The 22,024-nt window shown below is 44.4% G+C and overlaps 2 protein-coding genes and 1 non-coding gene across 7 annotated transcripts in view; all 3 read right to left on the minus strand.

The window, feature by feature from the left end:
- The window catches only part of POLR3E (RNA polymerase III subunit E), a 34,778-nt gene extending 32,213 nt beyond the window's left edge, over positions 1–2,565 (minus strand). Inside the window, exon 1 of one of the 2 annotated variants that reach the window (XM_053555803.1) lies at positions 2,399–2,565. The gene's annotated coding sequence lies outside the window, so the exon portion shown is untranslated. Of the gene's footprint in view, positions 1–2,342 lie in introns of both variants that reach the window. The other variant, XM_053555804.1, reaches the window with a different exon arrangement.
- A 143-nt stretch (positions 2,566–2,708) lies between these two features.
- Positions 2,709–2,790, minus strand: TRNAL-AAG (transfer RNA leucine (anticodon AAG)). The gene has a single exon. It is a non-coding gene; the product is annotated as a tRNA-Leu (tRNA).
- A 10,960-nt stretch (positions 2,791–13,750) lies between these two features.
- EEF2K (eukaryotic elongation factor 2 kinase) overlaps positions 13,751–22,024 on the minus strand; it is an 81,406-nt gene continuing 73,132 nt past the window's right edge. For 3 of the 4 annotated variants that reach the window (XM_053556682.1, XM_053556679.1, XM_053556680.1), the window contains 2 exons: positions 19,137–19,315; positions 13,751–17,464 (listed from right to left, as the gene is read on the minus strand). In XM_053556682.1, the coding sequence (XP_053412657.1) occupies positions 17,355–17,464; positions 19,137–19,315 (289 nt within the window). In that variant the 3' untranslated portion in view covers positions 13,751–17,354. The remainder of the gene's footprint in view (positions 17,465–19,136; positions 19,316–22,024) is intronic. The other variant, XM_053556681.1, reaches the window with a different exon arrangement.

Consider the following 22,024-nt stretch of genomic DNA (forward strand, 5'->3'; position numbering starts at 1 on the left):
AGACACATGTCAAGTACTTACTTTCTCTGCAGCTGCCTCTGTGGACAACTAAGAGGGACTTCCAGGTGTTCAAGGGAAGGGATCACATGCATTAAGAGGGTGTTGCCTGGAAGGTTCTCAAGATGCAAGCACTCCCAGTTATTCTTGTGGCCTACTGGCCTCTGTCCAGCCACTGGGATCAGGGAAGATGAGGTGCCCTCTCAACTGGAGAGCTAGAGTGCCTCCCTCTGGAGAGGACACCTGACTGGGTTAATGCAAAGGGCATCCCTCTCTTCATCCTCCCAACCAACATAATTCAACTCAGTGGCCTTCAAACTTTTCAGCCTAAGACTCACAGTAAGAAATTAATTTAAAAAAAATTTTTTTTCATATACATGACCCAGAAATATGTATAATTACATAACCAAAAAAAGGTTTTACCTAACTGTAATTGTCCCTACTATATATGATGCAGCAGCATTTTTCTGTTCATTCCAAATAAAAATGTTGGTTATAATCTCCCTAATAAATCTTGATTTGTACTGTGAAAAGCACTGAGCCAACAAGTCTCTTTACAGCCCCTTTCCTACCTCCAGCAACGAGTCCTTGTAAAAAAGTAAATGACATCATTTCCTTGTTTAAAATCCTTCAACTGTCACATAAAATAAAGTTCAAATTCTTTCCATGGCCCCCCAAGGGCCTCATGATCTGCCCCTGCCTTCCCCTCACCACCCACTTGGCTGGGTGGCCACTTGCTGGCCTTCCAACAGGCCAAGCTCCAGCTGCCTCGGGGCCATTGCACATTATCTATTTCCCCAGGACTTTTCAAGCTTGGCTCCTTTTCATTAGATAGCACCTCCTTGCCCCCCAAGAGGAGAATGGTTCCTGACCACTCTATCTTAAAGAGCCTCCCCCTTTCCAGGCCCTACCACATCTCCTTGTTTTCTTCCCTTGTTGGTTTTTATCATAATCTGAAACTACCTGGTCTACCTGCTTAGGTATTGTCTGTCTTCTGTGGTAGGATGTAAGTTCCATGAAGGCCTCTCAGTTCTTCAGTTTCCTTAACCAGAAAATGGAAATAATAATTATACTAATTAGATAATAAGAGGGATCTCTCTCTTCTTTTTTTTAATCTAGTCCCATTCTTCCAACAGCAACAATAGTGCCTGGCATTGAATTAGACACTCAATGTAGTACAAAGACTAATTTACATTTAATTTTCTCATTAGTCCTATAAATCAAGATTTATTTAGAAATGAGGAAATTGAGGTTCAGAGAGGTAAACGAAGGTGGAATCAGTACAGAAACCTAGGTTTAGCTGATGTTAAAGAGCCTTAACCACTACACTGCACACCTCCTTCAGAAAAGGCAGTATGGTTTAGTGGGTAAGCATCTGGACTGCCAAGCAGAACTACACAGGTTCAAGTCCCACCACTACTGCTTACCATATGGGGCTCCACCCTGAGGTACCTACGCTTGGTCTCCTAACCTTTCCTATTTTCATCCCTAACACGAGAATAATGTATCAGACCCCAGAGGACTGCCGGGGGAGGAGGAGTAAGGTAATATATGTAACCTATGGGAAACCTGGCAACATGTTTTTCTTTCAAGAAGGTAAGAGACTTAGCCACAAATCAAGCACTGCGAGCAGGAGCGTCGCTCATCTTATCATATTGAGCCCTCACCACAACCCTATGAGGTAGGAGTATCTATCATTCCCATTTCACAGATGACAAAGTGCCAATTGCTGAGATTTCTTCCTTCCACCCCCAAGCCCAATGAGCCTAAACCTAAACAAACAGAACGACCTTGTTAGTTTACTGACATCTCCTTTGACCCAATAGTCAGACCCACATCTCCAGCACACAGAGTAGTTTTGCCTGAATAAAATGAATAAAGAATTCCTGGCCTCGCCCCGCAGAGTAACCCAATTCCGCTGCGAAGAAAGGGCACGGTAGACTTAGGTACCCACCCCTGCCCATGGGGCGGGCCGCCAGACCCGAGCCACACTATCCAATGGGTTTCGCCTCCCTAGTGGTGGTCAGGCCCCCTTCTCACGCCCACAACACAGTCGCCGCCACGCAGGCGGGACACGGGCTGCCCCCCGGACAGGTGTTTCTCCCGTAGGAGGCCGGCCCAGTCCGGGCGCGGCAGAACGGCTGGACCCTGAGTCACCGCGCCCAGCCTCGACCGAGGCCTCTGACTCCTATGCCGAATATGCAGGTCAGAGTCCGCGGGCGGCCCGGGTTTACTAGGGCGAGCTGCCAGTAGTAAGCATCCGAGTCCCGGGAGGCCGCCAGCCTCTCCGCACGGCGCGGCGTGGGCCTCCCCGGCCTACTTTGAAGCCTTTAGCTGAAGCCCACCTCGTGAGTGCGGTCCGGCGGTAGCCTGAGCCTCGGGGCTGCATACCCGGACTCACCTCTCCGCTGGGGCCGCACGTGGGCGGCAGCAACTGCCCAGCTACCGCGGGCTGCAGAGGTGGCAATGGCCCGGCTCTCCTCTCAGGCGGCGGCCATGTTGCTCGTAGAGAAACTCCGGCGGACACGTGGGGGGAGCGGGGCCTACCTTAGCGCTTCCTTTTACCCACAATGCCCCGCCCCGGCGCGCGCAGCCCCGCCTCTCGGCTGCGCCATTCATGCAAGGACGTGATCCCCGCTCTGCGGCAGGGGGCGCTGATGACCGCACAAAACAGCTCGGCGTGAACGTTGAAGGGACAAAACGGAAAACCTTGGCAGCGGTGGGATTCGAACCCACGCCCCCGAAGAGACTGGAGCCTTAATCCAGCGCCTTAGACCGCTCGGCCACGCTACCCTGACGCGTGGAACTCTTTCTAGAAAACTACTTAATGGCGTTTTACGGTTTTTTTTCTTTTTTTAAATTGGTTTGTGTTTTTGTCGGCGTTTCTTCGTTGAATATATGCTTTCATTTGATGCCAATAGACTTATTTAGAATATGCCGTGTGTTTGAAATACAATATTTATACCCAAGCTTCTTGGAAAAGTGAAAAGCAGTTTAAGAATCTATACTCAGAATCGAGTGGTTAACCCAGAGACACTCCTGGTTAACCTGCATGTTAATCCTTAACACGACACGAATTAGGTGTCTTACAGGACAGGTTGACCTGGGCAGTAACGCGGCGCCTTGGACTCTGACTGCCAAATCAGGGGAGCTGGCCTGGGCAGTTTTCTGTGACACATTATGTGTTTAAGTTTTTATTTACACAAATAACACGTGAATTATCTCCAAATATTAAACTTTTTAGATACAAATAAATGCTCTTTGACCTTTGACTCCCATCCTAGTCCCCTCCTCAGAGGTAATCATTATTATCACCTTAGTGTATGCTGTGGTTTACATGTGCCCCCCAAATTTTATGTGTTGGAAACTCAATTCCTAGTGTGGCTTTATTGAAAGGTGTGGCCTGTAAGTGGTGATTGGAGATCAGGAAGGCTCTTGAATGGATTTACTCCATTCATGGATTAGTAGATTAATGGATTCATGGGTTGTCCTGTGAGTGAAACTGGACACTTTGCAAGAGCAGAGAAATCTGAGCTTGTATTAGCACGCTCAGCCCCCTCACCATAAGGTACCCAGCTCTATCTGGGGACTCTGCAGAGGGTCCCCCCACACTAAGAAACCTCTCACCAAAAGCACCCCCTTGACCTTGGACCTCCATAACTGTAAAAAATAAATTATTTTTTTTTTATAAATGATCCAGTTTCAGGTATTCCGTTATAAACAACAGAAAACGGACTAAAACAGTGTATTTCCTTCCAGATCTTTTGCTGTGAATTTGTATGGATAGATTCAGATAGAGATATATATCCACAGAAAATAATTTTGTATATTGTGTATTTGTTTATTGTGTATTGGTTTTAACAGAAATATTTTCTTACTATTAGTATAGATCTGCAATTGGCTATTTTCCCCCCACCAGATTATATATATTGTAATATCTATTCATGTTGTATTTATTAATAGGTATTTTAAAATACAAGAAAAGTACAAAGAAAAAATAATCATCCACAGTCCCATGATCTGGAATTAATTATTGCTAATATTGTGGACTTTTTGCTTCCAGTTCTTTTCTTATTTATTTGTTTTTATTAAAAATTATACAGGACATGATAAGAATATGTTTTACTTCTAAAAATTCATCTTAAAATATATTCCACTATTGTCTGGGTGCAGGTAGTACAGTGGTTATGGCTCCAGCCACATATACCGAAGTTGACAGGTTCAAACCCAGCCGGGGCCAACTAACCAACAATGACAGCTGCAACAAAAAATAGCCAGGTATTGTGGTGGGTGCCTGTAGTCCCAGTACTTGGAAGGCTAAGGCAAGAGAATCAGTGAAACCAAGGAGTTTGAAGTTGCTGTGAGCTGTGACACCACAGCACTTTACCAAGGGCGACATAGTGAGACTCTGTCTCACAAAAAAAAAAATATATATATATTCCACTATTACAAATAAAAATTATTAGAGTATTGCAAATAAAAGTAAAGCCTGCTTATTGCTACTATCATGAATTTGATGTCAATCCTTCCAGTAATTTCTTATACTTCTACATATATCTATGAATAGTATATAGTATGATTTTCTGTTTATTTTCCTTTTATGTAAATGTTACCACATGGTACCAATATTATTCTAAATCTTCTATTCTCACTCCAACATTATGTTTCTGAGGTCTATTACAATGTCTATACATCTAATTCTTTCCAAGCTAAGAACATTTGTTTCTGAATTTTTGTCATTATACACATATATCAGAAAATATCCTTGTACATGATTCCTTATGCATGTCTATGAATATTTCTCTAGAGTACAAATCAAAAGTGGAATTGCTGGCTCGGCACCTGTAGCACAGTGGTTACAGCACCAGCCACATACACTGAGGCTAGTGGGTTTGAACCTGACCCCGGGCCAGGTGAACAATGACAACTGCAACAACAACAACAAAAAATAGCTTGGCATTGTGGTGGGCACCTGTAGTCCCAGCTACTAGGGAGGCTGAGGCAAGAGAATTCCTTAAACCCAAGGGTTGGAGGTTGCTGTGAGCTGTGACGCCACGGTACTCTACCCAGGGCAGCTTAGTGAGACTCTATCTCAAAAAAAAAAAAAATGGAATTGCTAAACCATCTGTACATTTTCCATTTTATTAAATATTACCAAATTATATGACTTTAATGACTTTTTTTTCTATTTCTTCTTAGGTTTTCTACTTTTTCCTGAGTCAAATTTAGTGAGCTATAGTTTTCTGAGAAACAAAGCATTTCACTTGATTTTTCATATTTTTTGGTGTAAAAAATCTCAACTGTCTCTCATATCTGAGGTTTTGTTCCCTTTATCATTCTCTGCCATTTCTCTTTCCCTCTACCATTTGCACATCTTTCTTTCTCCATTAGTTCAGCTCAACACAAGCTGCTGAGTCAACTCGCCAGGAGAAGTAATCAGCAACTCCACTAATGCTGGTGATACTCTGGACATGTCTCTAGCAAGCCACATAAATCATGCTTTTGTAAATAGAATCCTGGTTTTGAGTTCATTTGTATTAAACATTTCTGGAATAAGATTCAAGTTTATGGTTAATATCCAGTTGGTACACACCCCTAACATTTGGACATACCATGTCTCTCCCTATCTTCAATCCCTTTTTAGTCCATTTTTTTTCCTCCATCCACCTTCAATATAAGTAATGATATGCAAAGATTTCATTGCTAGAAGAGTTTGTTGCTTTCACAGGAATTTTTTTAAATACAGAAGCAGCCATCTATGGAGGACACAGACCAGGCATTGTGGGGAGTTCAAAGCTAAATGAGGAATAGCCCTTGATATCAATGGGAACATTGATCTAATCATGGTATTTTAGTACCAGGACAGATTTGATTTGTTTGAGTTGTGTACTGGGTTTTCCAAAAGGAAATATTCCCAGAGTGAAGGATAATTACTGGCATCTCTACCCAGTCCCATCCTTCTAGGAATTGTCTGAGCAGCCCAGAGACCCAGTCCCTGGCAGCCACTTTTGTGCTATGTGCTTCTACTGCACAGCCCTGGCAAGTGGGTTCTATGGTGGACATAAGATTCAGATTCTTTCTCGAGAATTTGAACTGAGACACAGTGAGTTATCGATTTTTTTTTTTTTTTGTAGAGACAGAGTCTCACTTTATGGCCCTCGGTAGAGTGCCGTGGCCCCACACAGCTCACAGCAACCTCCAACTCCTGGGCTTAAGTGATTCTCTTGTCTCAGTTTCCCGAGTAGCTGGGACTACAGGCGCCCACCACAACGCCCGGCTATTTTTTTGGTTGCAATTCAGCCGGGGCCGGGTTTGAACCCGCCACCCTCGGTATATGGGGCCGGCGCCTTACCGACTGAGCCACAGGCGCCACCCGAGTTATCGATTTTTTTTTTTTTTTTTTTTTGTAGAGACAGAGTCTCACTGTACCGCCCTCGGGTAGAGTGCCGTGGCGTCACACGGCTCACAGCAACCTCCAACTCTTGGGCTTACGCGATTCTCTTGCCTCAGCCTCCCAAGCAGCTGGGACTACAGGCGCCCGCCACAACGCCCGGCCATTTTTTTGTTGCAGTTTGGCAGGGGCTGGGCTTGAACCCGCCACCCTCGGCATATGGGGCCGGCGCCCCACTCACTGAGCCACAGGCGCCGCCCCGAGTTATCGATTTTTTAATTTAACTGTGTTGTATTGGAATTAGTCTCAGAGACTGTCTGGAACTTGGGAGAAAGGGGGATTTGGATGGCCTTATTCTGTAAGATGACCTGGGGAGGCGGAGAAAGCCAATGCATAGAAAAAGAGAGAATGAGTAAAGAAAAGCAGAGTCATACATAAATCCTGATGGTTTTCTGGCTCCCAGCTTAACACCCTTCCCAAGGCCCAGGGGGATGCCCATTCTTGGACACGTCTCTATATCATTGCAATAAATTCTACTTTTCTGCTAAAGTTAGTGCTAACTAGTAGCTGTCAATTACAACCAATAACCTCCTCTTCCCCTTATCATGGCAAGGGCTCAGATGAAACCAGAGATATTTCTGCCAGAACATTCTGGAGCAATTAAAGTCTGTCCCTACCAACACATATTGACCAGGATGCTTATATAACAAAGCCTGCATACTGATCCTGGAAGGCACAGCCCAAGGCTGCCTTTTGGGAATCTTTTATTGTCCCATAGTAGTCCTGTGCAGCCCACAATAGTCCTGTGACAATCAGATGTGAAATTATCAAGCAGGAGTTGCACAATGTTGCATCAGAACTCAGATCAAGTACTACAGATCAAACATTGCCACTTGCCTCCCACTCCCAATGTACAGGCTGTGGGTGGAGAGTGTCTGTCTCCATACCCTAAACCCCAGGTTGTGGGAAGTGGGAAGGAGGGTCGGGGCTCAGGTCTGGATCCCTTAGATTCTTCACTCCCTTCTCCTCCTTAAAGGAAAATGCTCTCGAACCTGCTCTAAGACCAAATGTTTCCTCATGAACCTCCTTCTGACAATAAATTAGCATTCCTGATAAAATGCTTATGCATTTTTCTATAAAACTGAATGGCATTGAGATTTGTATTGGGAAACTAGTTTTCTACCCACCCAGTTAACTGTCATTTGTCAGTGAAGAGTGTGGTGAGCTTTCATGAATCATTCTTTTCTATCTTGCCTAACAAGGGTTATCTGATCATTCTCTTCTCCTATAAACTGTATCTACGAAGATAGAGGTCAGGGAGTAGTCACTCTTGTTTGGATGGAATGGTGTGTGTTGCCTGGAGGGGACCTGACGGAGCTTTCTGCAGTGCTGGAAATGTTCTATATCTTCAATTGGGTTGTTAATACATGGATGTGTACATAAGTAAAAATTCATCTAGCTGTATGCTTAAGAATGTGCAATTTACATAGGTGATACTGTAATAAAGATAAATTTTTTGAAAATGCCCCTACCAAGTACACATCCCTGAATTAAACTCCCACCATTTTTATACTTGTGGCATGACTATAATAAAATTTCGAAGTATGCTTGTAACAAAACCATCTGAAAAGTTTTCTTTAACACTTCTCTCTAATCTTTAGGCCCATCTCTTCCTCCCCAGTGAGAACACCTTCTCTGGGTGGAAATCTGTGTTCTTATCTTTTTAATATCCATTCCCCCATTAAGTCTGGTTCCAACACGGATTTTCTTTTAGAGGAAACACTCCTCTGTGGTTTTGGAGGAACTGTCAATTAACACTAAGGAGGTGGGCACAAGACAGCTTAGGCTAATCAGATGTTTTCTCCTGGGATGGCAAATCTGGACACCAAATACTAATCATTTAGCTCAAATAGCAGAGCTATTCTGCTGCCTACATCTCCACTTCATGCTCTGATACCTTCCGTTCTAAACTCCGTTTTACCTTCCATTCTGTAAGCTACTTCCTTCCAAAAAATTGCTTCTTGCTAAACTCAGCCAGTATTGATTTTCGTTCCCTGCAACTAAGAAACCCACACAATCACCCAGGCTTTCCAAAAATGAATCTTACTCTTGCAGAAGAGTCCATTGAAGAACCATTACCTCGGCAAGTCACCCTTTTGTCTGGAACAAATGCTTCCTTGGAGAGAGAACAGTACACAGGCGTGACCTGGTAATCTCCCTGGCAAACTGGAATGTGTCCTCTTCCCCCTCCACCACTCAACTTGGCCATGCACTCAACTATGATTATCTTTTCTTTCCTGGAAAAGTATTGTTTGCTCTATAGTTAACAATTGCCGTTTTAAAAATTTACCTTGTTTCTATGAATTCATCTTTAACTCAGCTTCAAACTGTCCATCCTTGCAATATAGACACATGGGACATTTTATCATTTCACCTTTTCTTTCCACTTTTACTTATTTTTTATTTGTTTGTTTGAGACAGAGTTTCACTATGTCGCCCTGGGCAGAGTGCTGTGGCATCACAGCTCACAGCAACCTCAAACTCTTGGGCTTAAGAGATTCTCTTGCCTCAGCCTCCGAAGTAGCTGGGACTACAGGTGCTTGCCACAAAGCCTGGCTATTTTGTTTCTTTGTTTGTTTTTGGTTGTAGTTGTCATTGTTGTTTGGCAGGCCCGGGCTGGATTCAAACCTGCCAGCTCTGGTATATGTGACTGGTGCCCTAGCCACTTGAGCTACAGGCACTGAGCCACTTTTACAATTTTAGAAATGGGATCTTGCTATGTTGCCCCAGCTAGACTCTGAACTCCTGGGCTCTAGGGAGCCTCCCACTTCAGCCCCTCAAGTGGCTGGGATTACAGGTGGCTCCACCACGCCCATTACACTTCAGCTTTCTGAAGGCCTTTCTCTTGGCGAGGGTGGCTGTGCTGTGGGTTCACACAAGTCTGGGACTTCACCTAATGCTCTTGGTGGATCCCTGCATTTCTCCTTAGTCCCCTAGGCCTACCTTTTTGATGGAGAGCATCCTCCTGTTGCTTCTGGAGAGAAGGTATGTAAGAGATTACTTCTTTGAGAATTTATGTGTCTGAACATGTCTTCATTTTACAGCTGTACTTGATTAATAGTTTGGGCATAGGGTTCTCAGTTGAAAACCATTTTCCCCACAGTTTAGAAGGCACCATCTTCCAGCTGCTGATGAAAAGTCTGATGCCATTCTGACTTCCAATTCTTTGTATGATGTTCATTCTTTTCCTCTGGCTTTCTCTTTGTCCTCAATGTTCTGAAACTTCATGAAGATGAATCTGATTGTAGGTCTAATTTTATCCAACGTGCTGAGTACTTGGTGGGCCCTGTTGTTCTGGAAATACATCTCCTTCAGTTATGAGAAAAAAATTTTTTTAAACTATTTTCTTTCTATTTTCTCCTTCTCAGGTGTCTAAGTTAGGCTCCTTAACCTATTTTTTAAAATGAGGATTGTTTGTTTAATCATAACTATTATACTTCTATTTTCCAATAAATACTGCTTTATAGTTAAGAGCTCTAATTCTTTGGAATTAATTTAGTTTCTAATTGGGAAAACTAGAAACATATATGAAGCAAGAAAGAAATATACTTATAAACAAAGGAAGACAAGTAGACACTTCAAATGGCTTATAAAAAAATAAACCAGTCCTAATGGACATGAGTTCCTTTTGGTGATCTAAAAGACTGGTAGGTATGTTAAGGTAGAAAGAAAGAAACCAAACCCTTTAGGACCCCTCATTGTATTACAGTAAAAGTATTTGCTTACTGCTAAATGATTTGCACACTGGAATAAATTTTACCAATTTTTTTTTTTTTTTTTTGGCTGGGGCTGGGTTTGAACCCGCCACCTCCGGCATATGGGACCGGCACCCTACTCCTTGAGCCACAGGCGCCGCCCCAATTTTGCCAATATTAAATATAAAGAAGTGGGCGGCACCCATACCTCAGTGGGTAGGGCGCCAGCCATATACACCAGAGCCGCCGGGTTCAAACCCGGTCCAGGCTAGCTAAAACAACTGCAACAAAAAAATAGCCGGGCTTTGTGGTGGGTGCCTGTAGTCCCAGTTACTTGGGAGGCTGTAGCAAGAGAATCTCTTAAGCCCAAGAGTTTGAGATTGCTGTGAGCTGTGATACCACAGCACACTCAGGGCAACAGCTTGAGACTCTGTCTCAAAAATAAATAAAATAAATAAATATAAAGAAGTAAAACTCAGCCCTGAATTGTTTTTTCCTTTTATCAGCTATCTGAGGTCTCCAGTTTTAGTTTTCCCAAGACCTCTTTTGTTGTGTGAATTTTAGAATTGCATCTAGTTGTCTTTTCATAGAAGCAATATATATATATATTTTTTGAAACAGTCTCAAGCTGTCAGGTAGAGTGGGTAGAGTTCTGTGAAGTCACAGCTCACAGTAACCTCAAATGCTTGGGCTTAAGCGATTCCTTTGTCTCAGCCTCCCAAGTAGCTGGGACTACAGGTGCCCACCACAACGCCCAGCTATTTTTTGTTGCAGTTATTATTGTTGTTTTAGCAGGCCCGGGCTGGGTTTGAATCCACCAGCCTTGGTGTATGTGGCTGGCGCCCTACTCCCTGAGCTATAGGTGCTGCCCCACAGAAGCAATATTTTATCAAGGATATTCATGACAGCATTTTGTTGTTGTTATTTTTTGTTTTTTAAGTTTTCTTCTGCCTGCATATTGTTTCCAGTTAGGTACTTTCTTCTGTTGGTTTTTTTTTTATTTTTATTTTTTTTGTAGAGACAGAGTCTCATTGTACCGCCCTCGGTAGAGTGCCGTGGCGTCACATGGCTCACAGCAACCTCTAACTCTTGGGCTTACGCGATTCTCTTGCCTCAGCCTCCCGAGCAGCTGGGACTACAGGTGCCAGCCACAACGCCCGGCTATTTTTTTGTTATAGTTTGGCCGGGGCTGGGTTTGAACCCGCCACCCTCGGCATATGGGGCCGGCGCCCCACTCACTGAGCCACAGGCGCCGCCCCTGTTGGTTTGTTTTAATGTCTGTTTTATTTGAAACAGAGTCCCACTCTGTTGCCCAAGTTATAGTGCCATGGTGTCAGCCTAGCTCACAGCAAACTGAAACTCCTGGGCTCAAGCAATCCTCCTGCCTCAGCCTCCCGAGTAGCTGGGACTACAGGCACCCACCACAACACCTGGCTAATTTTTCAATTTTTAGTAGAAATGAAGGTATCACTTTTGCTCAGGGTGGTCTCAAATTCCTGAGCTCAAGCGATCCATCCACCTCAGCCTCCCAAAGTATTAGGATTACAGGTGCGAGCCATTGCCCCAGCCTGTTTTAATGTTTTTCATACTAAATGCTTTTCTTTGCATGGTGATTTGTCTGCTCAAGTTTACCAATGGAGCTCTACATAAGTTGTCTGGGAAGTCCTGTGGCAATGGGTGGGCCTAGTGGCTGAGCCCTATTTCATTAAAGGTCAGTACCTTTAAGTCTTTTCTCTCAAGCTAGTCGGATCCCCTAGGGATTTCTCCCATTGTCTGCCTTGTGCCAGGAGGGTCCAAATCAGGCTGCCAGGGCTGAAAGCCCAGAGGGGAAAGGCTGGCAGGGCCTCTACATTCAATGTAGAAACTTCCACTTATCCCTCCAATGTGCCTGGCATCCCAGGCTTCTGCAGGGGAACAGAGAGGCAGCGGATTGGCTACAATTAGTCTAAAGACAAGGTGTAGCAGTCTGATGCTTTAGCTGTCAAGTCACCCTCCATTTTTAGACCCATTTCATTGCCTCTTCCTGAAGTTCCTTCTACCATTCCTCAGCCTTATTGGGGTTCTTTGACAATGAAAGTTGGGTTGTTTCTCAGGTTTCCCTACTGCTGACTTAGGATCCAGGCTTCTTGGGTCCATTAACTCAGTTGATGTCCATCTGTTTTCCAGTATCCAAAACTTTATTGCTGTCAACTCCTCTCTCTTTTCATCCTCCTGGGCTTACACCATGAAAAAAATCCCCTTCCTTTATTGTACTGGGGATCTGGGAGGAAGTGGAGCTAAATATATGTGTTCAATCTACTGTGCACATGTGCATAGTTATGCTAATGTTCAATGTCTTAAAATTACAAAACTATTATCTTGAAAGCAAAGGGTCATACTTGTAATCAAGAATTTCTTTTTTTTTTGTAGAGACAGAGTCTCACTTTATGGCCCTCGGTAGAGTGCCGTGGCATCACACAGCTCACAGCAACCTCCAACTCCTGGGCTTAAGCGATTCTCTTGCCTCAGCCTCCCGAGTAGCTGGGACTACAGACGCCTGCCACAATGCCCAGCTATTTTTTGGTTGCCGTTTAGCCGGGGCCAGGTTTGAACCCGCCACCCTCAGTATATGGGGCCGGCGCCTTACCAACTGAGCCACAGGCGCCACCCTCAATTAATTAAGAATTTCTTAAGCTTTGTATCAGTACTTTCACATGTCCTGTCTTCTCTGACACAGGTATCAACACTGTAATGGTTAAGATTACTCTTTATCTTTTACAGGCAAACAAATCAAAAAATGGAAGGTTCACATACTTTATCTGAAGCAAATTGACAGCATAGGGCCAAATCTGGAAAGCCTTTAAAAATTATTAGAATTTATTATAAATGTTAAAAATTAGAAGACCTTGCATTTAAAAAAACCAATTTGGGGGGCGGCGCCTGTGGCTCAGTGACTAGGGCACTTGTCCCATATACCGAGGGTGGAGGGTTCAAACCCGTCCCCGGCCAAACCGCAACAAAAAAAATTTTGTTGTGGTGGGTGCCTGTAGTCCTAGCTTCTCGGGAGGCTGAGGCAAGAGTATCACCTAAGCCCAAGAGCTGCAGGTTGCTGTGACACCACGGCACTCTACTGAGGGTGACAAAGTGAGACTCTGTCTCTAAAAAACAAAACAAACAAAAAAAACAATTTTCTACAGCTCTTGAAAAATTGGAAAATGGAGCAACATTGGGCTTGGCGCCTGTAGCTCAGCGGCTAGGGGCTGGCAGGTTCGAACATGGTCCAGGCCTGCTAAACAATGACAACTGCAACAAAAAATAGCTGGGCGTTGTGGCAGGTGCCTGTAGCCCCAGCTATTCAGGAGGCTGAGGCATGAGAATCACCTAAGTCCAACAGGTGGAGGTTGCTATGAGCTGTGACGCCATGGCATTCTACCAAGGGGATAATGTGAGACTCTGTCTCTAAAAAAACAAAACAAAACTGGAGTAACATTGGCCCACACTTCCCACAGCAACAATCAATAGTTGAATTTTGGCTGCCCCTTTCAAATGGGGTATGAGCCCTCTGGGTCACCTCACCCTCCAGCCAGAGACTTTACTTCATTTCTTACCAGGAGACACTGGAGACAGGAAAGAAAGAAACCACTTTATTTGGAAAGTCAAAATAGAACTCAGTACATATGCCAAAATAAATCTGTAACAGGCCACTTCTCTGGGTCCCACTGATTATCACCTGGAGTAGGTCCAATGGTTACCTCAGAGACTAGAAACACAGAGGCAAAAATCCAAGCAGAGAATATGCATATTTTGTCTCCTTCCCCCCAATAAGCTGTATATTCTGTGTAAACATTAGTTGATTTGTAAAACATGTCTTGTACTGCAGGTAAATGTGCTGGGATTAAAAGAAATAAAATCACTACAACAGCAACAACAGTAGTTTCCCTGGTTTTGTGCATCAAGATTGCATCTGATACATTCCCACAGTGCCTCAGGTGAGGGGGAGAACAGGAATATTCAGAAGCACTGGGGTTTGGTTGTTTTTTCTCTTCTTACTTATATCTGGACAGCCTGGCATTTATTTATTTCTTTGTTTATGTTCTTTTTCTGTTCCCTATAGCAAAACTAAAAGGGTCATTAAACTCTGGTTTAACTTTAAATTACATTCCCAGGAGCCTCTAAGTAACAGCAGCTCTCAAACACTAGCTTTAGCTTATTCCCTACCTACCAGTGTCAACTATGAAATAATCTGCCTGGAATAACCCTGGTTTCTGTTAGTTAAATGAAAGTACCAGATGATAATTACATATCTGCTTTGCTAATCTCCTGGACTTCTTGCACTTGAAGATAGTTTCTGATGTTGTCCCAGCTGGGCTGGAATATCCTGGATGTGCTTTTGTGTGTGGGGGGCATGCTCAGAATTTTTGGAAAATGATGATGGCCTAGACAACTTTAGAAGGCACAAAACAAGTATTTTGTTTGTTTGTTTTTGTAGTTTTTGGCCAGGGCTGGGTTTGAACCTGCCACCTCTGGCATATGGGGCCAGCACCCTACTCCTTTGAGTAGGCGCTGCCCACAAAACAAGGTTTTGAAAGTGGAGTTAAGTTCATCTGCTGGCTTAGAATGATACAGTATCTTACAAAGTACTTTTTTATTCTCAAGGATCCTTAAAGAAGTATTTGCTTAACTCCACATTCAGCCCACCACAGCCTCCCAGAGGAGGAGACCAACTACTGACACATTAAGGTCATGTGGGTAGCTGGGTGGGTGGGGAATGGGATGATGGGGCTGAGGGTTCAAGCCAGTGCAGACAAATAATCATTCATTGCTTGGAGGAACTATAGCCTCAAAAAGTAAGTGCAGTGACTAGGACTGACTTTCCATTTGTTCATACATTTGTTGAGTAACTACTCTGTGTCAAAGCACTGTTTTTTGGAGCACTGAAGGCCAGAAAGTTGAGATAGCTCCAGCCCCCAGGCCTTAATAAAGTAGCCCTCAGTCAATAGTTAGAGCAGGGCTGACAAACTACAGCCCAGGGAAGCCAACTGTTTTTGCAAATAAAGTTTAACTGGAACACCAGCCACACTCATTTGTTCACATATTGTCCATGGCTGATTTACACTGCACAGCCAGGTTGAATAGTTCCAACAGAGGCCTTTGGCCTGTAAAACCTATCTAGTCCTTTACAAAAATGTTTGCCAATTCCTACTAAAGAAGAGATGACATATAACTAAGAAATTAGTTGGGAATACAAGTTATTTGCATAACAATATCTCAGAGAGGAGGCTGGATGAATTAACAAAAAGCATGAATAATATGAGGTTTGACTACTTTGAAGAAATAAGTCACAATAAAGTAGCTTCTTACATTTATACGCAATTTAACTATAATGCACTGGTTTAACACGGACACATTCAGATACCTTTACAAACTACTGATCTGGTACAGATAACAAAGGGCTGATCAATTTCAACTTCTAAGGAAATCTGGTCATGATGAATCCATATAAAAAAACCAGGGACACTGTCACTTATGGTTGGTCTAAGCAATCTGAAGGGTAATTTAGATGCCACTTGATTGTTCCTTTAATGGTACACTCTAGACTTTGGAACCTAATCCCTGCACAGGTTCATGACTCCACAGCACTCAACACTAAAGTGCTGGAAAACCTGTTTTAATAAACAAATAAGAATAGCTGACCGGAAGCAGTGGCTTATGCCTGTAATCCCAGCATTTTGGGAAGCTGAGGCAGAAGGATCGCTTGAGGCCAGGAGGTTGAGACCAGTCTGGGCAACCTAGAGAAATCTGGTCTCTACAAAAATTTTAAAAATTAGCCAGGTATGGTGGTGTGAGCTACTCAGAAAGCGGAAGGCAGGAGAATCACTTAAGCCCAGGAATTTGAGGCTGCGATGAGCTATGATCATGCCACTGGTCTCTAGGCTGGGCAACATAGTGACACCCTGTCTCAAAAAAAAAAAAAAAAGGTTTATATGTCATACTCTGCTTTTCTATGTTTTGATTTTTAAAGAAAGAAAGAGAGGCTGCTTTAGTATTTGGAGTTGATTAAAGCATTCTGTTTGCTATTTTGAAACACCAAATGAAATCACCCTCACATGAAATCAAAACTCCATTTAAAGGAAAAGCTTGTTAAATAAAGATAACCATAGCCTGGCCCTAGGGAACTACTTGAATTAATGAGTGTTTATAGTTCTTGCCCTTTCATTCTCAGACATCTTAGATTAAATCTCAGTGGGCTGCTGCTGAAAGCATCCTGCTGCAAATTACCAAAAAAAATCAACACAGCTTCAAGCAGAAAATCCCCCAAACAGGGATTGGGGAACAGATTCTACATAACATTGGATGCTAAGAAAATGTTGAGGAATACTGGACAAGGAACACTTTAGTCACGTTGTGGATGCTGCCACTGAGATGCACAGTACATGTCAGCTTGGGAGGAAGGGTTCCAATATTCCAAGCCACTGTCCTTACATGTAAAAGCTTTGAGGTGCACCCTCTTCCACACTAGCTGATATAGGAGTTAGAGGTAGTAAATGTGCGCGTACAAAAATCAAAACTGTTTTGTAAAGCCCACTGTAGAAAGCATGCTTAAAAAACAGCATTTGGCTATAGGCCAGAAAATCAGTAGCATGTGGGAGGAAGTTGAATTAAAGGGTTAGAAAATAGCCAGTAGGTGAGCCCATCCCTGAAGCAGTAGGGGGTCTGGGTATTGTACAATTTCACATCCACTGAAAAATGCCATGCACACTTCCAAATGCCTCGAGGAAGAAGACTTTACACTAAGTTATAACAATATGCATCCCCCAGAAAGTTACTGCGCCCCTCTAGATTCCCCTTCCTGATTTACAAAACACAGGGCTCTGTGGGCCTGAGATTTCAGTCCAGCCTGAAAAGCAGAGCCCTAATATTGTCCATCCAAGGCAAAGAGCACTTTCTTACATTTCATGACAAAAGAAGGAAATAAAAATAGAATCTAGAAAAGATATGTTGGTTCATTAGGCTGCTTTTTTCATCCTCACTCCCCCCAAACTACTGCCCCAGGGGACAGCTATAATGTCTCTGCTAGTAGCCAAGACATTTGGAAGAATTAAAAAATGAAATACAAAAGTTGATTTACAACACACGAGAAATGCTTTCCTTCTCCAAAGTAAATAAATCTTTGTGTGTGTGTCCTCCTAGCCTGTTGGCTTGGGACTAGCTGACAGGGATCCTCCTGTAGGTCATTCCTCCATCTGAGCCCAAGCCTCTTCTGCCTTCTGGTAGTACAAGTTGGCTAGCCGGCCCTTCATGGCTTCCATGGCTGCTTCTGCCGCCTGGGTGTACAAGTCCCCTGGAAGACAGCAAAGTGAGGCACAAAGAGGTGATCCATCTGTTCTTCGTGCCAGCCCAGTATCCCCCACCCCTCCCAGGAGCACACCCTGGGGCTACCTTTGGAATCCAAACCACCCCTTTTGCCCTCTACCTCCAGGCATTGTAGGTGGTAGGCTAAGGTCTGACCAATCAAAACACTCTCCTCATTCTCCTCCAGGCCGCAGGGATTGGGCCAGTCTTAAGCATGGCCAATCACAGGAAGTCATGTCAACAATTACAGTGATTGGTTTAGGGGTGAGCAGCTGATTCAATTTAAGCCAATGAGAATCAGGATAAAGACTTCTGTACAACTAATTGGGGACCAAAGAGATTATAAACAGCTTCATGCCAGCTCAGGACAGATTTTGCTATCAAGTGAACTTATGTAAAAGTTACAAAACTACTATTGGTTCTCAGAGCTTTATAGATTTAGAAACTTTAAATACGAGATTATAGATTTGCATTATTGTTTGCTATTTATTTATTTGAGACAGAGTCTCACTTTGTCACCTTCAGTAGAGTATGGTGTCACAGCTCACAGCAACCTCAAACTCTTAGGCTCAAGCCATTCTCTTTTCTCAGCCTCCCAAGTAGCTTGGGAATACAGGCGCCCACCACAACACCCAGCTAGTTTTTGGTTGTAGCTGTCATTGTTGTTTGGCAGGCCTGGGCTGGGTTCCAACAGGCCAGCTCGGGTGTATGTGGCTGGCACCCTAGCTGCTGAGCTACAGGCACCCAGGCTTTTTGCTAATTTTTTAATACAACTTTAAAAAAACTTTCAAGGCCGGCTGTGGTGGCTCATGCCTGTAATCCTAGCACTCTGGGAGGCCGAGCTCAGGTGGATTGCCTGAGCTCACCAGTTGGAGACCAGCCTGAGCCAGACTGAGACCTCCTCTCTTAACAAAAAAAATAATAGCAGGAGCATTGTGGCAGGTGCCTTATAGTCCCAGCTACTTGGGAGGCTGAGGCAAGAGAATGGCTTGAGCCTAAGAGTTTGAAGTTGCTGTGAGCTATGGCCCACACTCTACTGAGGGCAGCAAAGTGAGACTCTGTCTCAAGAAAATTAATTAATTGATTAATTAAAAAATAAATAAGTAGGCTTGGCACCTATAGCTCAAGCAGGTAGGGTGCCAGCCACATACACGGGAGCTGGTGGGTTTGAATCCAGTCCAGGCCTGCCAAACAACAATGACAACTACAGGAGACAGAGTGAGACTCTGCCTTTAAAAAAAAAAAGAAAGAAAGAAAGAAAGAAAAGAAAATCTCAACTCAATTTTTAAAATTGCAAAATAACCTACAATATGCTAATTTTTAGAGACAGAGTCTCACTTTATTGCCCTCGGTACGTGGCATCACAGTTCAGCAACCTCCCTCCAACTCCTGGGCTTAGGCGATACTCTTGCCTTAGCCTCCCTAGTAGCTGGGACTACAGGTACCTGCCACAATGGTCGGCTATTTTTTTATTGCAGTTTGGCCAGGGCTGGGTTCAAACCCACCACCCTCAGTATATAGGGCCAGTGCCCTACCCAGTGAGCCACAGGCACCGCCCAATATATAACCATTAAAATAAAAATCTTCACTTTCATACTAGTTTCATAAAGCCCCCTTCTAGGAAAGACACTGACTCCAGGGACAGGTCTGCCAGGACTTACCTGATCTCTGTGGGTCCTTCTCCAGACCGCAGCCACCCATGAACAGCATCTCGGCCTCCCTAGCCAGCAGCATGTACCGGGGTTCGTCTTGCATCCCATCGTACTCACCACCCTCATCGCAGTCGGTCCTCTCCAGGGCAGCATTGTACCAGTGCAGGGCCTCCACCCAGTCTTGGGACCTTGCCAGGAGATAAGAGAAAGGAAGGTTACCAAGGGGGAGGGCCGTGCAGGAGGGGCAATTCTGGATCCTACCACCTATGCCTCACCACTCACCCTAATCAAGGCCATTGCATTGAAAGGGCACCTTCACATTGTAGATTGATCGATTTATTAAGAGAGCAGTCAAGTAGCTTTCCTTAACAAAATCAATATATCACAACAATCACCCAACCGATGGAAGGGAGTAGGGTCCCTGGAGGAACAGAGCCATTTTTCTAGTTTGCACAAAAGCACCTATGAACTAGTATCAGCAGTGTCCTAGCTAAGCTGCTGTCTCACTCAGGTAGAGAGGTAGAGAAGGGGAGAATAGGACAGCCTTAGCAGAGGCCTCCGGGGCCATCTGAGGTAACAGCAATCATCCAGCCCCCTTTTATGCCCTGCTTGTGCTGGCCAGCTCTGGCTTTCCTGAGGCGCAACATAGAGCTTACCCTGGAATAGCTGATACCTTCCATTCCAGCTCTGCCCCTTTACCTCATCCCTCTCCCACTGGTGCACATCAAGGAAATACACAGGTTCCAGCCAAACCATACAACACAGAATATAGGGCAAATAGGGCGTGGGCTCTTTTTCTATGGGTGTAACCCATATGAGTAACTATTTATGGTGTACCAGGTGAGTGCAAAGAGAGAGACTCAGATAAGGTCTATGGTTCTCATGAAACATTCCATAAGCAACAGCTAATGACTGGTTGCTTTCCCCAGTAGCAACCACCTCCTCTGAGGTCTATCTGACCCTGTCCTATTAACCACCCTCTGTGCCAGGCTGTAAGGCTGCCTCCTATTCCCCAGACACATCAGCTCCTGCCTGCTCCTTGGCCTTTCCAACTGCTAATCCCTCACTTTGGAACACTGTTCTCCTAACTTTGTTCACACCTGGCTCCTTGCTATTGCTTGAATGTGTGCTCCTTCCAAACCTCATGTTGAAATTTGATTGCCAATGACTGTATTAGGAGGTGGGTGGGACCTTTGAGAGCTGATTGGGCTGTGAGGGCTCATGCTGCTCTGGGGAGAGTGAGTCCATTATCAAAGGGTGACCTTGACTCCCTAGGGCTTCTCTCTCTTTCCCTCCTTCTCACCCCTCTCACCTCCTGCCACATGATGACACAGCAAGAAGGCCCTCACCAGATGCCAGAGTCTTGATTTTGGACTTCCCAGCCTCCAGAAACGGGAGCTAATAAATTCCCATTTATGATAAATTACCTAGTCTCAGATACTGTTTTATAGCAGGACAAGACAAACTACGACTCTCCTCACCCCTCTACTCTCAGCCCACAGAGCACCTCTTCAGACACTTTCACCCCCAAATACCCAGTTTCTTACAACAATTATTGCAATCTTCAATTCTCCTTGTTCACTTGTTTAACATGATCTCCCCTGACTAGCACATGAGCCCCAAGAAGCCAGGGACGTTGATCTGCTTTGTTTACTGCTGAATTTCAGGGCCTGACAAACAGCACAGGCTCAACTACCTGCTGAATGAATAAATGTAAACTGGTGGCTGGCTGGGATGGTGTTCAGGAGATAACCGTGACTCCATTTTATCTTATTAAAAAATGGAAATCAGGGCAGCTCCTGTGGCTCAAAAGAGTAGGGCACTGGCCCCATATGCCAGAGGTGGCAGGTTCAAAACCAGCCCCAGCCAAAAACTGCAATAAATAAATAAATAAATAAATAAACACCTCACCTAAGTTATAAAAAAAAAAAAAAGAAAGAAAGAAATGGAAATCAGGGCGGTACCTGTGGCTCAGTGAGTAGGGCACTGGCCCCATATACTGAGGTGGCAGGTTCGAACCTGGCCCCGGCCAAACTGCAACAACAACAACAACAAAAAGAAATGGAAATCGGGCAGAGTGCAGTGGCTCACGCCTATAATCCTAGCACTCTGGGAGGCTGAGGTAGGGGATCCCTTGAGCTTAGGAGTTCAAGACCAGCCTGAGCAAGAGTTAAGACCCTGACCCTACTAAAAATAGAAAAAATAGCCAGGCACTGTGGCAGGTGCCTGTAGTCCCAGCTACTCGAGAGGCTGAGGCAAGAGGATCACTTGAACCCAAGAATTTGAGGTTGCAGTGAACTATGACACCACGGCACTCTACCCACGGTGACAGACTCTATCTCAAAAAAGAAAAACTACCCGTGCTGTCGGTGCACACCTGTAGTCCCAGCTACTTGGGAGGGTGAGACAAGAGGATGGCTTGAGCCCAAGAGTTTGAGGTTGATGCCATGGCACTCAAACCTGGGGTGAGTGAGTGAGAATGTCTTCAAATAAATAAATAAATAAAAACCAAGGGAGTTGTGACCTTAGCAACAGACAGGAGGGAACTGCCACACTGCTCCAACCCTGGAGGTTTAGACAATAAAGGTGCTCACCCCACTCCTTTCTAGAAAGCCATGGGAGGCTCCTAAGGATGGAGTGGGGGTAGCTAAGTTCCAATGGGAGCCACAGAGGGTGAGCAAAGGGTCCAATGACAAGTTCAATTCCCCTAAGCAATCTTTGCCCATACACTTCTAGGACCTCCTACTGGACAAACCAAGGACCTGAAAAACACAGAAAACCAGTCCTGACATCTCAGCCTGAAGGATAAATGAAAAGGGTTGACACCTACAGAGCCACAGCCTTCGGGATCCCAAAGCCATTCAGGAAAACTCACTGTGGAGCTTGCCTCTTTCCCT

Source organism: Nycticebus coucang, chromosome 12, assembly GCF_027406575.1.
Source record: "Nycticebus coucang isolate mNycCou1 chromosome 12, mNycCou1.pri, whole genome shotgun sequence".
Lineage (NCBI taxonomy): Eukaryota > Metazoa > Chordata > Mammalia > Primates > Lorisidae > Nycticebus > Nycticebus coucang.